General features: G+C 35.8%; 1 protein-coding gene across 1 annotated transcript; it reads left to right on the plus strand.

Moving 5' to 3' along the window:
• The first annotated feature begins 241 nt into the window (after positions 1-241).
• Positions 242-16,975, plus strand: LOC129282447 (DENN domain-containing protein 5B-like). Its single transcript, XM_064114764.1, has 4 exons — positions 242-287; positions 11,291-11,400; positions 12,998-13,796; positions 16,773-16,975. The coding sequence occupies exons 1-4, from the start codon at positions 242-244 to the stop codon at positions 16,970-16,972; spliced, it is 1,155 nt and encodes a 384-aa protein (XP_063970834.1). The 3' UTR covers positions 16,973-16,975.
• The last annotated feature ends 2,100 nt before the right edge of the window (positions 16,976-19,075 follow it).

A 19,075-nucleotide genomic window follows, 5' to 3' on the forward strand; every position in this document is an offset into this window, starting at 1 on the left:
ATTTTTTAAGAATAGTCCTTTATTTCCGTGTAATACAGGAAACACATATGATAATTCCCTATCAATTATTTATTAATGAATATCACTCTACTTGTAGACACATTATCATATAATATCATTCAGTTTGAATGGGAAAAAAAACTTGTGGCAGTATTCGTTACGGAGGTTAAAATGAATTTGGGACAAAGTTAAAAGTGAAATTAATCACAAAGGGATCATCAAATACTAGGATAAGCGCAATATGTCGGACGTTTACACCAAGCTGCCCTCACCAGACATTAATGTAGGTAAGAAATACAGACTACTTAGGAAAGAGAATAGTAGTAAAATCTAAAACTGACCCGAGACAGCGTCGATTCTAACAAAAAGCAAAAATAAAAGGCTTTTGTAATAAAATTAGAGCTTTATTAGTCACTGGTCGTATATGCTTTGTGGAGCTAGTCTATTATTGTAATTTTCTTGATAATATTTTTGTAGAAAATGTTCAGGGTTGTGAAGCTAGCGGCCATAAGATAGTCGAGACACGTTTTTTGTGAATTGTAACATTTTTTTGAGAATGACCCATGCACATTTTCAGAATTCACAAAAAATGCTTCTTTATTTGTTGACCGATTTTGAATTTTTTGCTTCCATCTGGTAGAGCTTCATGAGGTTCACCAAACTTCTACACAGAATTTTGAAATTTTGACTAGAACTATTTTTATGCTAATTTATGCAAAATTATCTGCATATTTTTAAAAATTCACATAAAATGCTTCTTCTTTTAATATTTATTGACCGATTTTGATTTTTTTTTCTTCCATCTGGTAGAGCTTAATGAGTTTCACCAAATTTCTGCACAGAATTTTTAAATTTGGAGTAGAAAATTATTTATGCTAATTTATGCGAAATTCATAAATCACAGAAAATGCCTCTTTATTTCGTGACTGAATTTCAATATGCTTCTTCTTCATCATTTCAAGTCTGATTTCAATTCTGTTTGCTTTATATGATAGCATTAGGTGGGGGATTCAAAACTTCTACACAGAATTTTGAAACTCATTAAATATGCGAATTTATGCATATTTTTAAAATTCACACAGATCTATACTTCTACTTTAATTGTTGACCGATTTTGATTATTTTTTCTTCCATCTGGTAGAACTTCATGAGGTTCACCACACTTCTACACAGAATTTTGAAATTTTCAGTACAAAATTATTAATGCTTATTTATGTGAAATTTATTCATACCGTAAATCACAGAAAATGCCTCTTCTGTAATGTTGACTGATTTTGATTTTTTTTCTTCGATCTGGTAGAGCTGCATGAGGTTCACCAAACTTGTACACAAAATTTTGAAATTTTGTCTAGAAAATTATTATGCTAATTTATGCAAAATTTATTCATAAATCTCAAAAAATGTTTTTTCTTCATTTGTTGATCAATTTCAATTTTGTTTGCTTTATATGAAAGCTTGAGGTGGTGATACAAAATTTCAACACAGAATTTTGAAACCTCATTATTATACGCTAATTTATTCATATACTTTCAACACTCACAACAAATACTTATTTATTTGTTGATTTATTTTGATTATTTTTGTTCCATCTGAGAGCTACATGAGGTTCACCAAGGTTCTCTACACAGAGTTTAGAAATTTTGACTAGAAAATTATTTATGCTCAATTTATATGAAATTTATTCATACATAGTAGATCACAAAAAATGCTTCTATGTCATTTCTTCATCAATTTCAATTCTATATCCTCAATTTATGTCACCAATATAATATGCTACAGTGTCAACTGGGCTGAAATTAAAATCCTGTTAAATTTCGTTGCGAGATGCCGGATGAGCTTCACATCATTGATGTGCTAGTTTTGTAATCACGTTTCATGTTGCAGTTTAAATTTGGAAAATGATATTGAACACACCCTTTAATAAAGGAAACCAGAATACAAGGAGAGAATCCAATAGCAGAGAGGAGCAATCCAAAACTTGTTTCATCAAAATCGGTTACAGAATAAGCAAGTTACTGCAGTTTGAAAAGTCTCTTTGAACTTTCTATGGGGATCCTCAAATTTGCAAACATGCATCAAAATGGCTGATTTTGCGGACAACAAATGGACATTCATCGAGAGCATCTTATGGCCACCTAAGGTTAAGTTTTTAAAATATCATCATAACTTAAAAAATATATGGACCTAGTTCATGAAACTTGGACATAAGGTTAATCAAGTATTACTGAACATCCTGCCTGAGTTTCAAGTCACATGATCAAGGTCAAAGGTCATTTCGGTTCAATGAACTTTGGCCAAGTTGGGGTATCTGTTGAATTACCATCATAACTTTGAAAGTATATGGATCTGATTCATGAAACTTGGACATAAGAGTAATCCAGTATTACTTAATATCCTGTGTGAGTTTCAGATTACATGATCAAGGTCAAAGGTCATTTAAGGTCAATGAACTTTGGCCAAGTTGGGGGTATTTGTTGAATTACCATCATAACTTTGAAAGTTTATGGATCTGATTCATGAAACTTGGACATAAGAGTAATCAATTATCATTGAACATCCTGAGCGAGTTTCAGGTCACGTGACCAAGGTCAAAGGTCAATGAACTTTGGCCATGTTGGGGGTATCTGTTGAGTTACCATCGTAACTTTGAAAGTTTATTGATCTGATTCATGAAACTTGGACACAAGAGTAATCAAGTATCATTGAACATCCTGTGCGAGTTTCAGGTCACATGACCTAAGTCAAAGGTCATTTAAGGTCATTGAACTTTGGCCATTTTGGAGGTAATTATTATATTGCTGTCAATACTTTCAAATTTTAAAGATATAGTTTATAAAATGTGGATATATATAGGGGTAATCAAGTATAACTGACAAGTCTTAGGTTGCATGATCAAGGTCAAATATCATTTATTGTCAATGAACGTAGTATTATATCATTATATGAATGGTGTTTTTTTGTGAATAATTATTTTATAGTAGTTTTCAAAATCAGCACTGCTGCTATATTGAATAGCGTGATGCAGGTGAGACTGCCAGAGGCACTCCACTTGTTTATATACGCGCCCGATACGCGCAAAATTAAAAGTGTGATTTATACAGGAAATCTGCATAAACCATGGATTCAACCGTGGGTTTTCAAAACCACCTTTGTGAATTCGGCCTATTAATTCTAGATGAACACAGCATGACCTACATGTACATACAGTGTTAAGGTATACACTGAATGTGTACGAATGTGTACAGTGCAGCTAATAATAACGTGTGTATTGGAGACACAGCAGAAGGGAGTCAACATAGCCAACAGGCTTTTTGAATTGGAGAAAACTGGTCATAAGCTGAACCGTCTACTAGATGCTGCTCAAAATCAGGCTAATAACTTGCTACTTGTACCTAAATGTGTGTTGGCTCAGTTGGAAGATCGTCCGTCTCACGACCGGGAGGTCGTGGGTTCAAAAGACGTTAAAAGATGGGAGTTGCTGCTACCCTGTTTGGCGTTCAACAATTATAACGGATAGAGCCACGTCGATCTGGCGCTGCACAGCGGCTGCCGGGCCCACGATCAATTGGGCAAAACAAATTTTCAGAGTATTTCATTTCTGGTGTCTATTTCGAACAATAAAATATGGATTTTCGTTTTCATTAGAGTTTTTCATCTTTTATTTTGGTCTGTTTCAGGGTTTTGCTTCATCTCTGTTTGAGAATTTAAAATCAGCTGCTCACAAAAGGAAACGATCCCTTTAAATACATGGGCGATTTCATACGTGTCATACAGAATATTCCAACAACAATTTCTAGTCTCTTTTCTGATTGCTTGAGCAATAAAAAAATATTTTTTGTCTATTATAAAGTTTTAGTGTGTAGTCTTGTGAAAAACTGATTAAAAACATGAATGTTTGATTGTGGTTGAATTAAAGGTGAAAATGTTGTGTGTCGTACGGGACTCAGAAATATCCCTTAAGACACTCTCACCTCTAATTCACCCATGGACAACATATTTTTGTTGGTCGTCAGTTTAAGCCAAGGCTCAGGTGCGTAGCCAGGGGGGGGCGGTGGGGGCAGTCGCCCCCCCAAAAAAACGCTCCCAAAAAGAAAAAAAAAAGAAGGGGAAAAGGAAGAAAAAAAAGCGAAAGGAGAAAAGGGAAGAAAGGTATTAAAAGCTTCATTGTTTTTTCCCTCTTTTTTTGTCAAGAGAATAAAAACCTGAACGAGACGTTCTTTTCTCTTTATACAAATTTTTTCTTCCGCGCTCTGCGCGGGAAAAAAATATCAAAATTGCTATTCCCTTTTGTTTCCCACACCTTTTTTTCTACTCCGTTTTCCCCTTCCCGGCTGGGGGAATTGTATATTCTTGCCAGAAATTATAAAGTATACATGGGCGGGTGTAAATAGTATGCAAAGCATTTATAAAATTTTTTTGCATTGACACAAAATTTCGGCTCTTCTGTTCGGAGCGGGGAGACTTTTCCGTCACTACCCGAATCCCCAAATGCTATTTCTACGCTTTTCAGCAAGTAATTTTTTGCAAAGTATCTGCTCAAAGGGGGAGGCATTAAATTTATGCCGTGGTATATGCAAAAATAATTATGTACGATATTAAACTTTATTCTGTATCGCTGTACATCCATTTCCTGTCTTGTTTTGCGCCATTGATTTGAAATTTTGAATATCACTGAAGTTTCTTGATCAAACAAAAGGAAGCGCTTAATATGAGCGAAATTACACAATGTTTTTTTTCTTCCAAACTAAATCACAGAGGTTTCCGTGATTCGCGAGCATGGGAAAGGAAAAGTCCCTCTTCTAGCTTGCATCATCCGTTTCAAATTTTGAGCTCGTTTTTCTTCTTAATCGAGTTGTATATAATCTAAGAAATATCAAAATTAGAACAGGTTAAAGTTTCAGAGAAATTTCTATAATTCAGAGCTTCAACGCCATTCGCGGAAGGAATAGGGCCTATTTCTTTCCTGCATATATACCCGTTTTCTGTTTTGACTTGAGTTAACGAAATTTGATGTGGATAAAGTTTTCACAATCAAATCTTATGTGACCAAGGTAGGCATTATTGTAACATTTCTGTTCTCGCGCGGTAAAAGGAATTATTTCAAATTCTTCAATCTTTTCCCATTTTTGAGCGCTCATAATTTCTCTTTCAAAAACAATATTTTTTAATCACAGCAGGTCAATTAAATTCGAGTTGATAGGGTACTAGAGACGCAAGAGACGCCTTCTTTTGATTTGACTTTGATGAGATATCAAAAACTTCGCGCTCCGTGTGGGGGGGGGGGGGACTCCCCCCTAGGGAGCGCGCTTCGCGCGCTCTGTAAGTGTTGGCACGCTTTGCGTGCACTTACCGCCCCCTCCAAAGTTAAATCCTGGCTACGCGTTTGCCAAGGCTCGACATTAGCGGAGAATTAACCTCGGGCCACCATTTTTGAAAGATACTAAGGTTTGGTGGCCTGATGATCTGGGCAACCAAAAGTTTTAAAAGGTGTACACTTTTTCCCCTACTTTTGCATGCATTTCATCAACTTTCCGCGATTCAAATGTAAGCCAGTTTGTTTGCGCTTTTTTCTTTGATCTACTAAAACAAAATGGGCATACATAGCAAACTAATTTGACCTTTTGGCTGCAAATGATTTTTGTTTTTTCAATAAAACATTTCTACTTCTACATGTACTTCTCCAATAAATCTGGCTGAATCTACAGCGTTGGTAAGCGATGAGCTCCGCGATTTGCATGTACTTCAGAAAAATGAATGCTCACTCACACTTACTATACATGTATGCTGAATGTTTTTTTTATTTCTTGATGAAATTTAATGATTCCAAGAATGATATTACAATTAGAATCTACAATGAAAATCATGAAAGTTTATGTCTATCAATAACCAGACACTGAAGTATGGTAATATTCATAGCGTTATTATTAGGTGGTCTGTCAACGACAGATCACCTATTGATTTCGCCAGAATTTTCTTTCTTTATTTCTTTATTTATTTTTATTTCTTCCGTACACTTTTTTGTACACACGTTCATTCGAAATTGACGTGATCAATTTCCTTCAAATTTCTGTCAGTCATCAAGCCGTATGATTTCTAGTAAAATCTACTTTTTCAAGGTCATCAGGTCATGATGACGTCATCCAGGCGCCATTTTGTAAAATCACATTGTCCATCATATCTCCATTATCAATTATCAAAAATTAATCAAATTAACATCACATCAACTTCAGGTCAAGGGTCAACAGTTCATGTCATCAGAGGTCACCTGTAGGTCACGACGCGCGCGTACGCGCTCGTCAAATTTTTAAAATGCTCAAAATCACTTTTTGACCAAAGTAAAGTACGTTTCAGGTCATTTCAAGCATTTGTATGCGCGCGCGTTTCCGCGCGTAAGGCCTTCAACGCAACGCAGAAACGCAGTTTTTTTTATATCATTGCATTGATAATATAATTCTGAACAATTTGATACCTTGATCAACCTTCTACGACATATAATAACGAAATTATCACCCGTTAAACTTTGCAGCACGTGTGCGCGCGAGCTCTCACTACAGGCCATATATGGGCAAAAACATGTCTATTGAAAATTCACTGTAGCTCTTTAAAAAGTCCGTTGACCCCAATTTTTTTTTCATATATCGATAGAGTATAAGTTGTAGATTTGATTTCACGTCACCATTGTCCCTCAATTTGATCATGACGTCATCAAAATTGCGCCTAAACTGAAAATTTCATTTTTTCAAAAATGACGTCATCAAATTTATGCAAATTTGATCATAACTCCGTGAATATTGATCATTTTTCGCCCAGATTTCGATATGTTGTAGTTTAGAATGTACTCTTTCTCGACAGTTAACATGAATTTTCATTTTGAAAAACGCATCATGGTGTAAAATTGCGATGAAAAGAGGCATGTCATTTTTCCTCATTTTACGTGTAATCTCTATGGGACATGACTTTTTCTCAAAACTAGATTCTACATTCCTCTATTTCGTGAGCTATATCTCCATTTTTTCTTGTTAGTTATCCCTGAGCTTTTGGTATGATGTAGCAGAGATTCTAAGCTTTCGATAGTGTCTCCCTTTTTTTTCGATCAGATGCCAGGATCATGCCCGTTTTTCGCTTGCAAAATTGCATTTGTAATTCTCAAATTTGCTTCCGTGTAATCTCTATGGGAACGTGTAATCTCTATGGGGAATATCGTGGCTCAATGGATAACGCACTTGACTTGAGTTCTCGGGGGCGCAGGTTCGAGTCCTGGGGGTGAACAAGATGTTTTTTTTTTCATTTTTTTTCTTTTTACCACCTCGTACATGATCCTTTATGATAATTAAAAGGTATGAAAGTTAAAATTTAGCAAGATTAAACAGATTATAATTACTATTTTCATATCACATGTATTTTCATCAAAGAGACACTTTTCACAGTGCTTTATCATCTCCGTCTTTCACAAGTATTCCATCCATAATGAACATTCCGTTGTCATCATGAAGATCATATTGATCTGCTTGAACATGGTAATAGTGATCATGATGGCGAGAATAAGGACAGACCACCTAATTCGTCCGCATGACGAATTAAAATCTAGTTTATTTTTAATGTTTTTCTTATTATTTTTTCAGGCCACCAAATGTCAATTTCGGGCCACCAAAAAATAAATATGACGGTTCAGGTCACCATCAAAAGATTAGTGTGGAGTCTTGATATACATGTAGCTACCCAGTAGTACTTTTATTTACCACAAAACAAATTGAAGTTCCACATTGGTTTGGACAGTAGGTTGAAAAATGCTGCGAAAATGGCTGATTTTTGTAGCATGGAATCACCCACATGACATGAGGGGTCCTACTTGTACATGTATACAGTAAATTCAAATCAATGATTCCGACCTGTACATGGTCATTAGGGACAGTGATTTTCCGTTTCAGAAAATCTCAAATTCCGTTTCAGCATGTCAGAAAACGGAAATTCCGTTTCCCCATAGACTTTGTACATACGGAAAAGTGACAATTCCGTTTACACATTGAGTAGCAAAATCACAACACGTACACTCGCACTGGTCAAAATTTGTATCTGCTATTGTACCAACAACACAATAGAATCCATTCTAATCGGATCTATGCGGGTGCATAAAATATTTTTACAAACCCATTTAGCATGCATACATCCTCACCTTTCACATTATTAGCATTATTTCACGGTGAAATGATATTTCATCGATAATTTTGGGGTTTTTTGGACATCGTTATCATCAGTCAACGGCTTTTGCCAATCCGCCATCTTGGATTTTAAGACCACGATATCGTGCTGTTACATCTTCAAACGTAGCGGGCAGCAACACACGACCGTGTAGTTGTACGATATGTGTGCATGTGAAGCCCAACCCGGCCGGCCGGGTACGGGTGCGGGGTACAATCGAGTGTGCTGATGTCGAGTGCAGTCACGATGCGTGAATTGTCATGATAGTAGCGAAGTGAGATCGTGTTTTCTGGGGTTTTGTGGCCATTTAATATTCTCATTTTGTTGTGATTTTGGAGTAATTTCTGTTGCTATTCTGTTTATTTTGAGGGAAAATACGTTTTCTGGATTTTCCGTTTGAAATGCCACTTTCCGTTTCAAAAGGCCCTTTCCGTGAATTCCGTCCGTTTTCCGCGATCGCGGAAAATCACTGTCCCTAGGTCATGTAGGCCTGCATACATGAAGTTGAACAAAGATTGTAATATTTTGAATCCCTGTCCCTTGCACACATGTATTAATAGAGCTTACTGGAACGTGCATGGAGGCCATACATGTTCTTCAGTCTGGTTTTAATTATGAGTGTTGTAGCTATGGTTATCTCCTATCAGTGATTTCTCCTAGGCTGAAAATTAAATCAATACAACCCTACATGTACTTGCCATGTCTCTACATGAACAGCTCAGCTATTTTATGTACATGTATGTCGACATGGCCCATGTACATGTATGTCTTTTCTTTGCCCCAAATTACATGTGGGGTCCTACATGTGTACATGTCTGAGCTATCCTCTGTCACATGACCTACATGTACAATCTCAATGTGCATACATGTACATGTATTACACGTAGAGCTACATGCATAGCTGGATTTATAAACAGAGATTGTGAAACGCCCTCTGTAGTGACGATTTTGCACACTAATGCATGCATTATTATTGTACAATGTGTGTATTCAGCAAATCAAGAGGCTGAATGTAGGTAAAATCACCACCATCTCTCTCTCTCCCTCTTCCATTCATCACAAGTACCATGATCTACATCGGGTACATGTTTCCTTGCATGGCTACATGTTAGGAGGTACATGTACAATATCATATAGGCCTACATCTTGGCCTGTGCCAAAACTCAATATACATGTATGTATGTACTGAACATGTACCTATGTACATGTAACTCACACCGAGTCCTACATATCTTCACTTCTGACATGTATGTAGTACATTATGTATCATTATAATGGAGGTCTGTCTTTCCTCGGTCCTAATAACAATCATTCAGGGTCCTCCTACTCTCAGTATAAATTAGATCCATACTGCAGATACTGTTCAGCAGGATTTAGGCTGCGTTTATGCGACCTCAAGTCAGAATCATTTGAATCATGATTCAAAACACGAACATGAATCACAATACCACAGAATCAGCGTTTAGACGACCTTCATTTTAACGCTGTTTCTCCTCGGATTCGGGCTGATCCAGTGCGCATCATAGTGCAGTTTGACAGAGGAAGGTCAACTGTTTTGCATGTGCTTCGGCTCTTAAAAAATCAATCTTTTGCTTCCAGAATTCAGTCTATTTTTTATACATGTACCTCATTTTGTTTCCTTCTATTCATCATGTCGGTTTATCGAAAATGGTGTTTGGAAGTGAATTTCAGCATAGATACAATTTGATATTGACACTGTTTACTCAACAAAAACAGATCATTGTCTTTCCAGTTCAATACTAGAATTTGAAGTCGAAGACATGACAAAAAAAAGCAGTGGACAATGCGATGACCAACACAGAACTTGAAGTGAAATGCACGTGACAAGAAATGCATGCACAGCACACGTAGGCCTACATACACTGAGCATAGCGCACCTTGACCTTGGTAAGAGTCAAACCAAAAGTAGCCCGACACAGTGACGTCATAGAATCATGATTCAAGTCACCATTGCGTTTATACAACCTTTTTCATTAGTAATTCTACAGAAACGTCTTTCCAAACACCCCTTTTTCCGTGTTTAATGTTTGAAAGACATTTATTTTCACTTTTGACTATAAAACGCAATTGTGATTCTGAATCATGATTCTAATCTAGGGTAAAAAAGTAGCGCATAAATGCACCCTTATACATGTAGCTGCATCATGACCACAACAAGCTTTCTATTGTTGAACTGAACCGACTCTATAGATGTACATGTACACTGTGTGTAGCTCCATGGACTGAAGGAGTATTTCTGACCTTGAGAAGATGTGACGTCATGTTCACTGTATTAACTACAGAGCTCTACCAAGCTATTATAAAAGCCAGTGTAATAATATCCAAGTCGTTTGGGAGTGCATAGACTTTGATAGAGACAAATGTCTTTCGAGGATCTAGCAAAAACTATGGGAAATGAAAATATATATACATGTAACTTTTTTTCCTCGGGGGCATCTTTCTGTATATACCTGAGGCTTGCAGATAGTACATTTGATAGAAACTTTCTCTAAGTGAAAGAAGTTACTTTCTCTCTTCATGCCCATTTGCTGGATCGAAGAAAGGCATTGTGTATTTGTTTTATATCCCTTCTATAAGGCCGTGTTTATGCTTCCACTTTTTAGGCCAGAATCAGCGTTTCCATACGTGATTAGTCCAAAACACGGTTGCATCCATGCTTACTTTCATTTAAATGACGTTTTAAAACCAAAATTACGATGCGAAGCCAGCTGGAGTTTGTGATTTCGCCTCCGAAAAGTTAAGCATAAACAGCACTCCCAGAACCACGTTTACGATCGGCGTATTCTGTCCTCGCAATGGAAGCATAAACACACCCTAATTTAGAACTGTAAATCAAGTTCATCTACATTTAGATATAATCAATCTGGACCATTCAAATGTAATACAAGAACTGTATTTTATCATTATCCAGTAGGCTAAACTGTACATGTATGACAAGACAAGTACATCAGTCAGTTTTTTTTCTTCACATTATTCAAAGATTGACTATATTTCAGCTTTGAATTAACATGATAGAGCTCAACGAATAAAGGATTGATCTTAATTCTTTATCTTTGATTTTATCTTTTAGGTGAAAGCTGCCACATTCATCCACTACATAGAAGCTACAGAAGTAAATCCTTACATCACTATCCTTCTAATGTTGATTGGAATCCCTTTGATGCAGATGGAATCAATATGGTAAATATTCTTTCAAGGACAATTTTCATCAAGTGATTATTGATTTTACTGATAGTTACAACTTGCCATTCTTTCCTCTGATTGGTTTTTGAGCAGAAGTGAAAATCAATGATAAATCCGTATCAAACTGCTCATTTAATGAGCTCATGAAAAGAATTGTAGAACTTTCAAAGGTTTTTATGTAATCATAGAAACCTGAACAATGTACCAGTACATTTAGGCATGTACATCAGTTGAAAGTTGGGAGGAATTAGAATGCCATACATGAGCTGTTCTTTTCGCAACACAATTTTTCACCAAGTGTGGTCCGAGTCATTTTCATGGGTTGTTAAATCATGATAGGAGGATGTAAAGCACTTTCACAGCATTTGATAGCAGGAAAGTAGAACAAAACTTTTGTAGAAATTTGCTTATCATAATATCAACTCTCCCATATATGTATTTATCAGGTATGATAATAGTAGCATAAAAAGAGCTTCAAAGTACCCGACCAGCACAATACACAGGACTCAAGGCTTCAAATTGTTTTTGTTGTTTAAAGTCGAGTCCACACCAGGAAATGTTGATTTGAATCTATTTATAGAGAAAAATCAAACATGCATAAACACTGAAAATTTCATTAATATCTTTAATATATAAAATATAACAAGAAAGTTATGACATTTTAAAGTTTTGCTTAATTTTTTTTTCACCTAACAGTTATATATTCACAACTCAGTGACATTCAGTGATGTCCCTCATTCACTATTTCTATTAGTTTTTGCCGTGGCTTCCGTCGTCCGATCACAATTTCAAAATGCTTCTTCTTCGCCATTTGAAGTCCGATTGCAATTCTGTTTGCTTTATATGATAGCACTAGGTGGGGGATTCAAAACTTTTAGACAGAATTTTGAAACTCATTTATGCACATTTTTCAAAATTCACAAAAAATGCTTCTTTTTCTTTATTTGTTGACTGATTTTGATTTTATTTGCATGTACATGTATGTACAATACTACATGTAGCTCATGATAGTACAGTGTTTAGCCAGTGTAAAAAGCATCATATTCACCTTTCTCAACGTTTAATTATTCATAGCTGAATGGATTATGAAAGAGTTTATCACAGTCTGATCTTTAGTTGTGCACCTTGATGGTTGGGCCTTGTCACCTTGGAAGTGTATGATTGTAGGATGGGAATACAACGTTTGCTTCTGTGACATTGCTCATCTAATATCTCTGAAGACATGGATAAGGGTAGGATTCAGATAGGGGTTGGTTCAGAATGATGTGGTCAGTAGGAACAATTGTTGGAGGAGCAAATGGAACCTACATGGGAGTAGGAACATACATCAGGCCTACTGCTTTGGTAGATATTTTGATGATTGTCTGGGAAAATATAGAAAAGAGCTTTAGAAGACCTCTGATGCAGAATTGGGAAAGCATTATATATTTTGTTTCAACTGATTGCTTTGATTGTTGTACAATTGTATATGTTGAAATAATGATAATAATGTTGTTCATTGCATATACATGTATATGTATTCATTTGACTGTATCAAGAGTGAGGCATTATGTTGATTGCATAAAGTTTAATCTTGTTTATTTCTTCATTTCAGCTGTGTATGCCCAAAGGGCTCTCGTTCCGGACACAGAAAGGAAACCGTCAAGCCAAGTTCCATTCCTTTGTCATGACACGAGAAGACAGCACTAGAACATATGGTGCAGCTCTGACTTTCTATGAACAGGTTTCTAGCCAGCATATCTGCGCAGAAGTGCAAACCCTCCAACATAAATATGGAGAGGATAGAAGGATGAGAAAAGCCAGTGTCAACCAAGGAAGTACTGGAAACATCTATGATGAGATGCACCCTAGTAATAGTGGGTATAGAACTATTGGTTCACCACGCTTCCAACGTCGTCAATCCAGTCCAGCTATCCAGGGCTTGGCTTCACCAAGGACACGAAGGCGGAGCCCCGTTCATCAGGGCTACACTCAAAAAGCATACACACTCCCTAGAACTCACACAGATACAAAGAACCCACACTTTGACATGGTCAAGGACACACTCTATGTTTCTAAGTGCATTTGTCTTATCATGCCATTGCCCTTTGTTAGGGCAGCCAGGAAGTTCCTGGAGCAGCTCTTTGAAGTTGTCCGATCTTCAAACTCTCCATCTCTACCTATGGAAAGCTACATCTTCAATGTTCTGTACGAAGTGCCCCTTCCTCCTATGGGTAGGAGTATGGTCTTTACTGGCGTTTCTCGTAATATTGCATGTCAGAGGCCATCAAAGACAGAGTTACCTCTATGCGAGTATGCAATAAGGGATATCTTTGATCTCCTAGGAACAGAGAATGTGGTTGATCTACTCACTTGTGTTCTTCTTGAGAAGCAAATCTTACTTGTTTCTAAAGGTACAGTTGTCACAAGATAAACCCAGTCAACATTGCTTGAAAATGGATTGAACTTTACTTTACAGTCAGTAGTAAGAACAAAAGAAATCTTTTGTTCTTGCTCTGAGTGTAAAGTCAGGTGTAGAATACACCATTGTACTTCCAAGGAATGCTGACTGTCCATAGTTCATAGGAAAAAACAAACTTTTTTTTTTACTTGAGCTAAAACCAGTTTATTTAATTTCAGATAGACCAATACAATGTGGGCTAAACCCATTTGATCTACTATCAGTTTGGTTAAATACCCATTTGTTTAAACTAAACATGGTTTAATTCCCTATGTATTCAGTAGTTATCAATCAGACATGTGCTTCTGTGTAAAAATCATAAACAATTGTCAAATTCTAATTTGTTGAATTTATATTACATGAAACGGCAGCTGGTCGCATTACATGTGAAAACAGGAACTTTTAATTCACAACACTTATTCTTTGAGATATAGATTATCGCCAGACATTTTTATTGGTACTGTACATATATTTTTATTTTATTTTTGTCTCACCTGCATAGCAGAGTGAGACTATAGGCGCCGCTTTTCCGACGACGGCGGCAGCGTCAACACCAAATATTAACCAAAGGATAAGTTTTTTAAATGACAGTATAACTTAGAAAGTATATGGACCTAGTTCATGAAACTTGGCCATAAAGTTAATCAAGTATTACTAATCATCCTGCCAGAGTTTCAGGTCACATGACCAAGGTCAAAGGTCATTTAGGGTCAATGAACTTAGACCATGTTGGAGGAATCAACATCAAAATCTTAACCTAAGGTTAAGTTTTTGAAACATTGTCATCATACAGGGTCAATGAACTTTGGCCAAATGGGGGTATCTGTTGAATTACCATCATAACTTTGAAAGTTTGTGGATCTGATTCATGAAACTTAGATATAAGTGTAATCAAGTATCACTGAACATCCTGTGCGAGTTTCAGGTCACATGATCAAGGTCAAAGGTCATGTAAGGTCAATGAACTTTCGCCAAGTTGGGGGTATTTGTTGAATTACCATCATAACTTTTAAAGTTTATTGGTCTAGTTCATAAAACTTGGACATTAGTGTAATCAAGTATCACTGAACATCCTGTGGGAATTTCAGGTCACATGACCAAGGTCAAAGGTCAATGAACTTTGGCCATGTTGGGGGTATCTGTTGAATTACCATCATTACTTTGAAAGTTTATGGATCTGATTCATGAAACTTAGACATAAGTGTAATCAAGTATCTTTGAACATCCCGTCCGAGTTTCAGGTCACATGACCAAGGTCAAAGGTCATTTAAGGTCAATGAACTTTGGCCATGTTGGGGGTATTTGTTGAATTACCATCATATCTCTGTATTAGTGTAATGGTCTAGTTCATAAAATGTGGACATAAGAGTAACCAAGTATCACTGAACATCTTGTGCGAGTTTCAGGTCACATGACCAAGGTCAAAGGTCAAAGGACTTTAGCCATGTAGGGGGCATTTGTTGAATTACAATCATATCTCTGTATAAAGTGTATTGGTCTAGTTCATAAAACATGGACATAAGAGTCATCAAGTATCACTGAACATCTCATGCGAGTTTTAGTTCACATGACCAAAGTCAAAGGTCATTTAGGTCATTGAACTTTGGCCATTTTAGAGGTAATTATTAGATTGCTGTCATAACTTTTAAGTTTATAGATATTGGATATAAGGGTAATCAAGTATCATTGACAAGTCTTAGGTCACATGATCAAGGTAAAATGTCAATGAAAGTAGTATTGTATCACTAATTGAATGTATATTTGTGTATTTTGTGAATAATTATTTTTATTGTAGTTTTCAAAGTCAGCACTGCTGCTATATTGAATCGCGCGATGCAGGTGAGACTGCCCGAGGCATTCCACTTGTCTACTTTCATCAAAACCAATTGTGACATCACAGGGAATTCCCATTTTATAACCGATTTATTTACCTTTTTTGAATCATTAGACCATAAAAGGCCAGGAATGTGTGATTGTTCCAAAAATAGAAAATCATGCATTATTTTTACATATCTGTTACCTCATTATGCCTATAGTATGTATGTTGTAAAAGTTTCAGTTATTCAGTGTGAAATGAAAGTAAAAGTCTGCACTTTATTTATTTTTTTAATTAATCTAGTTCCGGTATTATTGGAATTCTGTTGTTCTTTAAGTGATATGAATTTCATAATCATGTTTAATTTTCTCTCAAACAGTGAAAGTTGAATTCCTTTTTATTTTAAATCCTGTAAATAGAGTGGTCTTGCAAGCTACTTGTTGACAATCGACTGCAAATTTGTGATAGATAGATTTGTTAATTCTACAGTAACTTTCCTGGAAACTAATGTATAACATGCTCTGCTATTCATTGTACTGTACATGATGAAAATGCTTGTTTAAAAGCATTTGTCTTTTGCAAATCCAATCCAATCCAATAGACATTTGATATAGCACCTTTTCCTTTCTGTTACACACACACTTCTAAAAGAGGACAAGCAATCCATTGTCCTCTTTTAGCAAAACAGATTGAATTTAATGGCAAAGTTTAATAGGGTTTTCTTGATTTTATATTATAAATCGCAGACAATTCGTATATCGTTGTATTAAACAGTTTGCAACACACACTTCTCAATGTTTTTTTGGGCCCAAACATTGAGAAGTGTATTAAACAGTTTGAGAAAAAAATGTAAACAAAATAATGCAGCATTAGGGCCTATTATTATTAGTATACAACGTAAACAATTTTAGCATATCGACAGGTAATTAGTAGGTATTTAAGGCTGTCACCTTGGCTCTTTACATACTCATTAAAGGCAATTCTGTAGCCACAAAGGGATAAAATGGACAGTTTTGCTTTTAAGGTATACATGGAAAAATACATGTACAACTAACAAAAAAAAATGATGAAAATTAGTCTTTGATGATGACATGTTTGTTTGTTTATCTCTAGATTACCAGCGGCTAATGTTGATAGCAGAGTGTATTACGACCCTCATCTTTCCGTTTCAGTGGCCTTATGCCTATGTTCCTATTCTTCCAGCATCCATGTTGTATTTCTTAGATGCTCCTCTCCCATTCATCATGGGTCTTCATTTAAGTGAGGCTAACCTTCATCCAGAGTCTGATATGGAACTACCAACACAGGTATAATCTTTTTTTATTTCAATGTACATCAATAGAAAACAATTACTAACACTAAGAGAGGTAAAAACATTTTCAATTCAGTGCCGATAGAAAACAATTACCGGGTCATCTAGGGGTATTCCAATGACCTGGGTGCCATTGGTGCATTAGTGCCCTTTGGTAAGGCATATATCACCCTCATTACTTGGATAGGATCTAAGCCTTCAGTCCTCTGGTCACGTTTTGTCTCGCCTGCATAGAAGAGCCAGACTATACATGTAGGTGCTACTTTTCCCATGGCGGCAGCATCAGCATTGAAATATTAACCAAGGTTAAGTTTTTTAAATGTCATCATAACTAAAGTATATGGACCTAGTTTATGAAATTTGGATATAAGGGTAATCACAAATGACTGAACATCGTGCCTTAGTCTTAGGTCACATGACCAAGGTCAAAGGTCATTTAGGGTCAATGAACATAGACCATGTTTTAATAGGGGAATCAACATCAAAATCTTAACCAAGGTTAAGTTTTGATATAGATGTCATAACTTCGGAAGTTAATGGATCTAGTTCATAAAATATAAGGGTAATAGTGTATCAATGAACATGATTAAGGTCATTTAGGGTCAACAAACTTTGGCCAAGTTGGGGGTATTTGCTGAATTGCCTTCATAACTTTGAAAGTTTATGGCCCGTATTCTGGACTCTGGTTTAAATTAAACCCTGGTTTAAAGTTGTGGCTTAAAGGGATGGTCCAGGCTGAAAGTATTTATGGCTTAATAAATAGAGTAGAATTCACTGAGCAAAATGCCGAAAATTTCATCGAAATCGGATAACAAATAACAAAGTTATTGAATTTCAAAGTTTAGCAATATTTTTGTGAAAACAGTCATCATGAATATTCATTAGGTGGGCTGATGATGTCACATCCCCACTTGTTCTTTTGTATTTTATTATATGAAATTAGGTTTATTCAAATTTTTTCCTCCAAGAACTAGAAAAATTGGATTGACAACTGATTTAGTGCATTAGATATTTATTGATGCAACTTATTACATTATAAGGAGACATATTATTCACACAAGTATGAAATAATGAAAAAATTATGATTTTATGTAATAACATAAGAAAACAGAAAGTGGAGATGTGACATCATCAGCCCACCTAATGAATATTCATGATGACTGTTTTCGCAAAATATTGCCAAACTTTAAACTTCAATAACTTTATTATTTGTTATCCGATTTTGATGAAACTTTCGGCATTTTGCTCAGTGAATTCTATTCTATGTATTATGCTATAAATACTTTCAGCCTGGACCATCCCTTTAACTGTGGAGAGCCACTTGGGGCACGAATCCCTAACAGTAAATATTCAATTTATTAACTCATATGACACCCAAATTGTTCATATTTGTCTGGGAATGATAATTGAAGTATTTTTCTTTATTATGAAAGCAAAAGGAAACAAAATAGTAAACATATTAGGACTATACAATGAATACAGAATTTTTGAATTTTTGGCTCCCCATAATTTTAGCACAGAGTTACATACATGTAGACCGTGGTCTAAGTTAAACCCGGCTTCAGAATACGGGCCATTTGATCTAGTTCATGAAACTTGGACATAGGGGTAATCAAGTATCACTTATGGTTTTGCTAGAGACTTAGGTCACATGGTCAAGGTCTAAGGTAATTTGGGTCAATGAACATAGTATTTTAGTTATCATATAATGGTGTTTCTGTGAGTAATTATTCATTAGTTGTTTTGAAAGTCAGCACTACTGCTTTATTGAATCACGTACATGTAATGTAGGCGAGACTGCCAGAGGCATTCATTCCACTTGCTTTTTTACAAGGGTTGGGTTGAATATCAACAAGGCAATCCTGGTCTCTATTAAAAAGAGAGTGAATTTCTCACAAATTAAAATGATTGATTAAATCAAGTTCACTAATGACTAATGATATCAATAGATAGAATGAAATGAATAAATACATGTGTATAGTCTAGCTTAACTAAGTTGATATTGTAGATTTAGTTAAGATCTCAATATTACCAATGACATTTTGGTTATGAACACAATTGCGACCATTTCATTTCAAGCAATGTCTTTATTTTGAATCTCCAT

The sequence above is a fragment of the Lytechinus pictus genome, unplaced genomic scaffold, assembly GCF_037042905.1.
Source record: "Lytechinus pictus isolate F3 Inbred unplaced genomic scaffold, Lp3.0 scaffold_20, whole genome shotgun sequence".
Lineage (NCBI taxonomy): Eukaryota > Metazoa > Echinodermata > Echinoidea > Temnopleuroida > Toxopneustidae > Lytechinus > Lytechinus pictus.

Bases quoted from the DNA above. Each gene is read 5' to 3' on its own strand.
- LOC129282447 (XM_064114764.1), top strand. From the start codon at position 242: ATGTCGGACGTTTACACCAAGCTGCCCTCACCAGACATTAATGTAG. The intron at 288-11,290 runs GTAAGAAATACA...TTTATCTTTTAG, and splicing joins CTCACCAGACATTAATGTAG to GTGAAAGCTGCCACATTCAT. The intron at 11,401-12,997 runs GTAAATATTCTT...TCTTCATTTCAG, and splicing joins ATGCAGATGGAATCAATATG to CTGTGTATGCCCAAAGGGCT.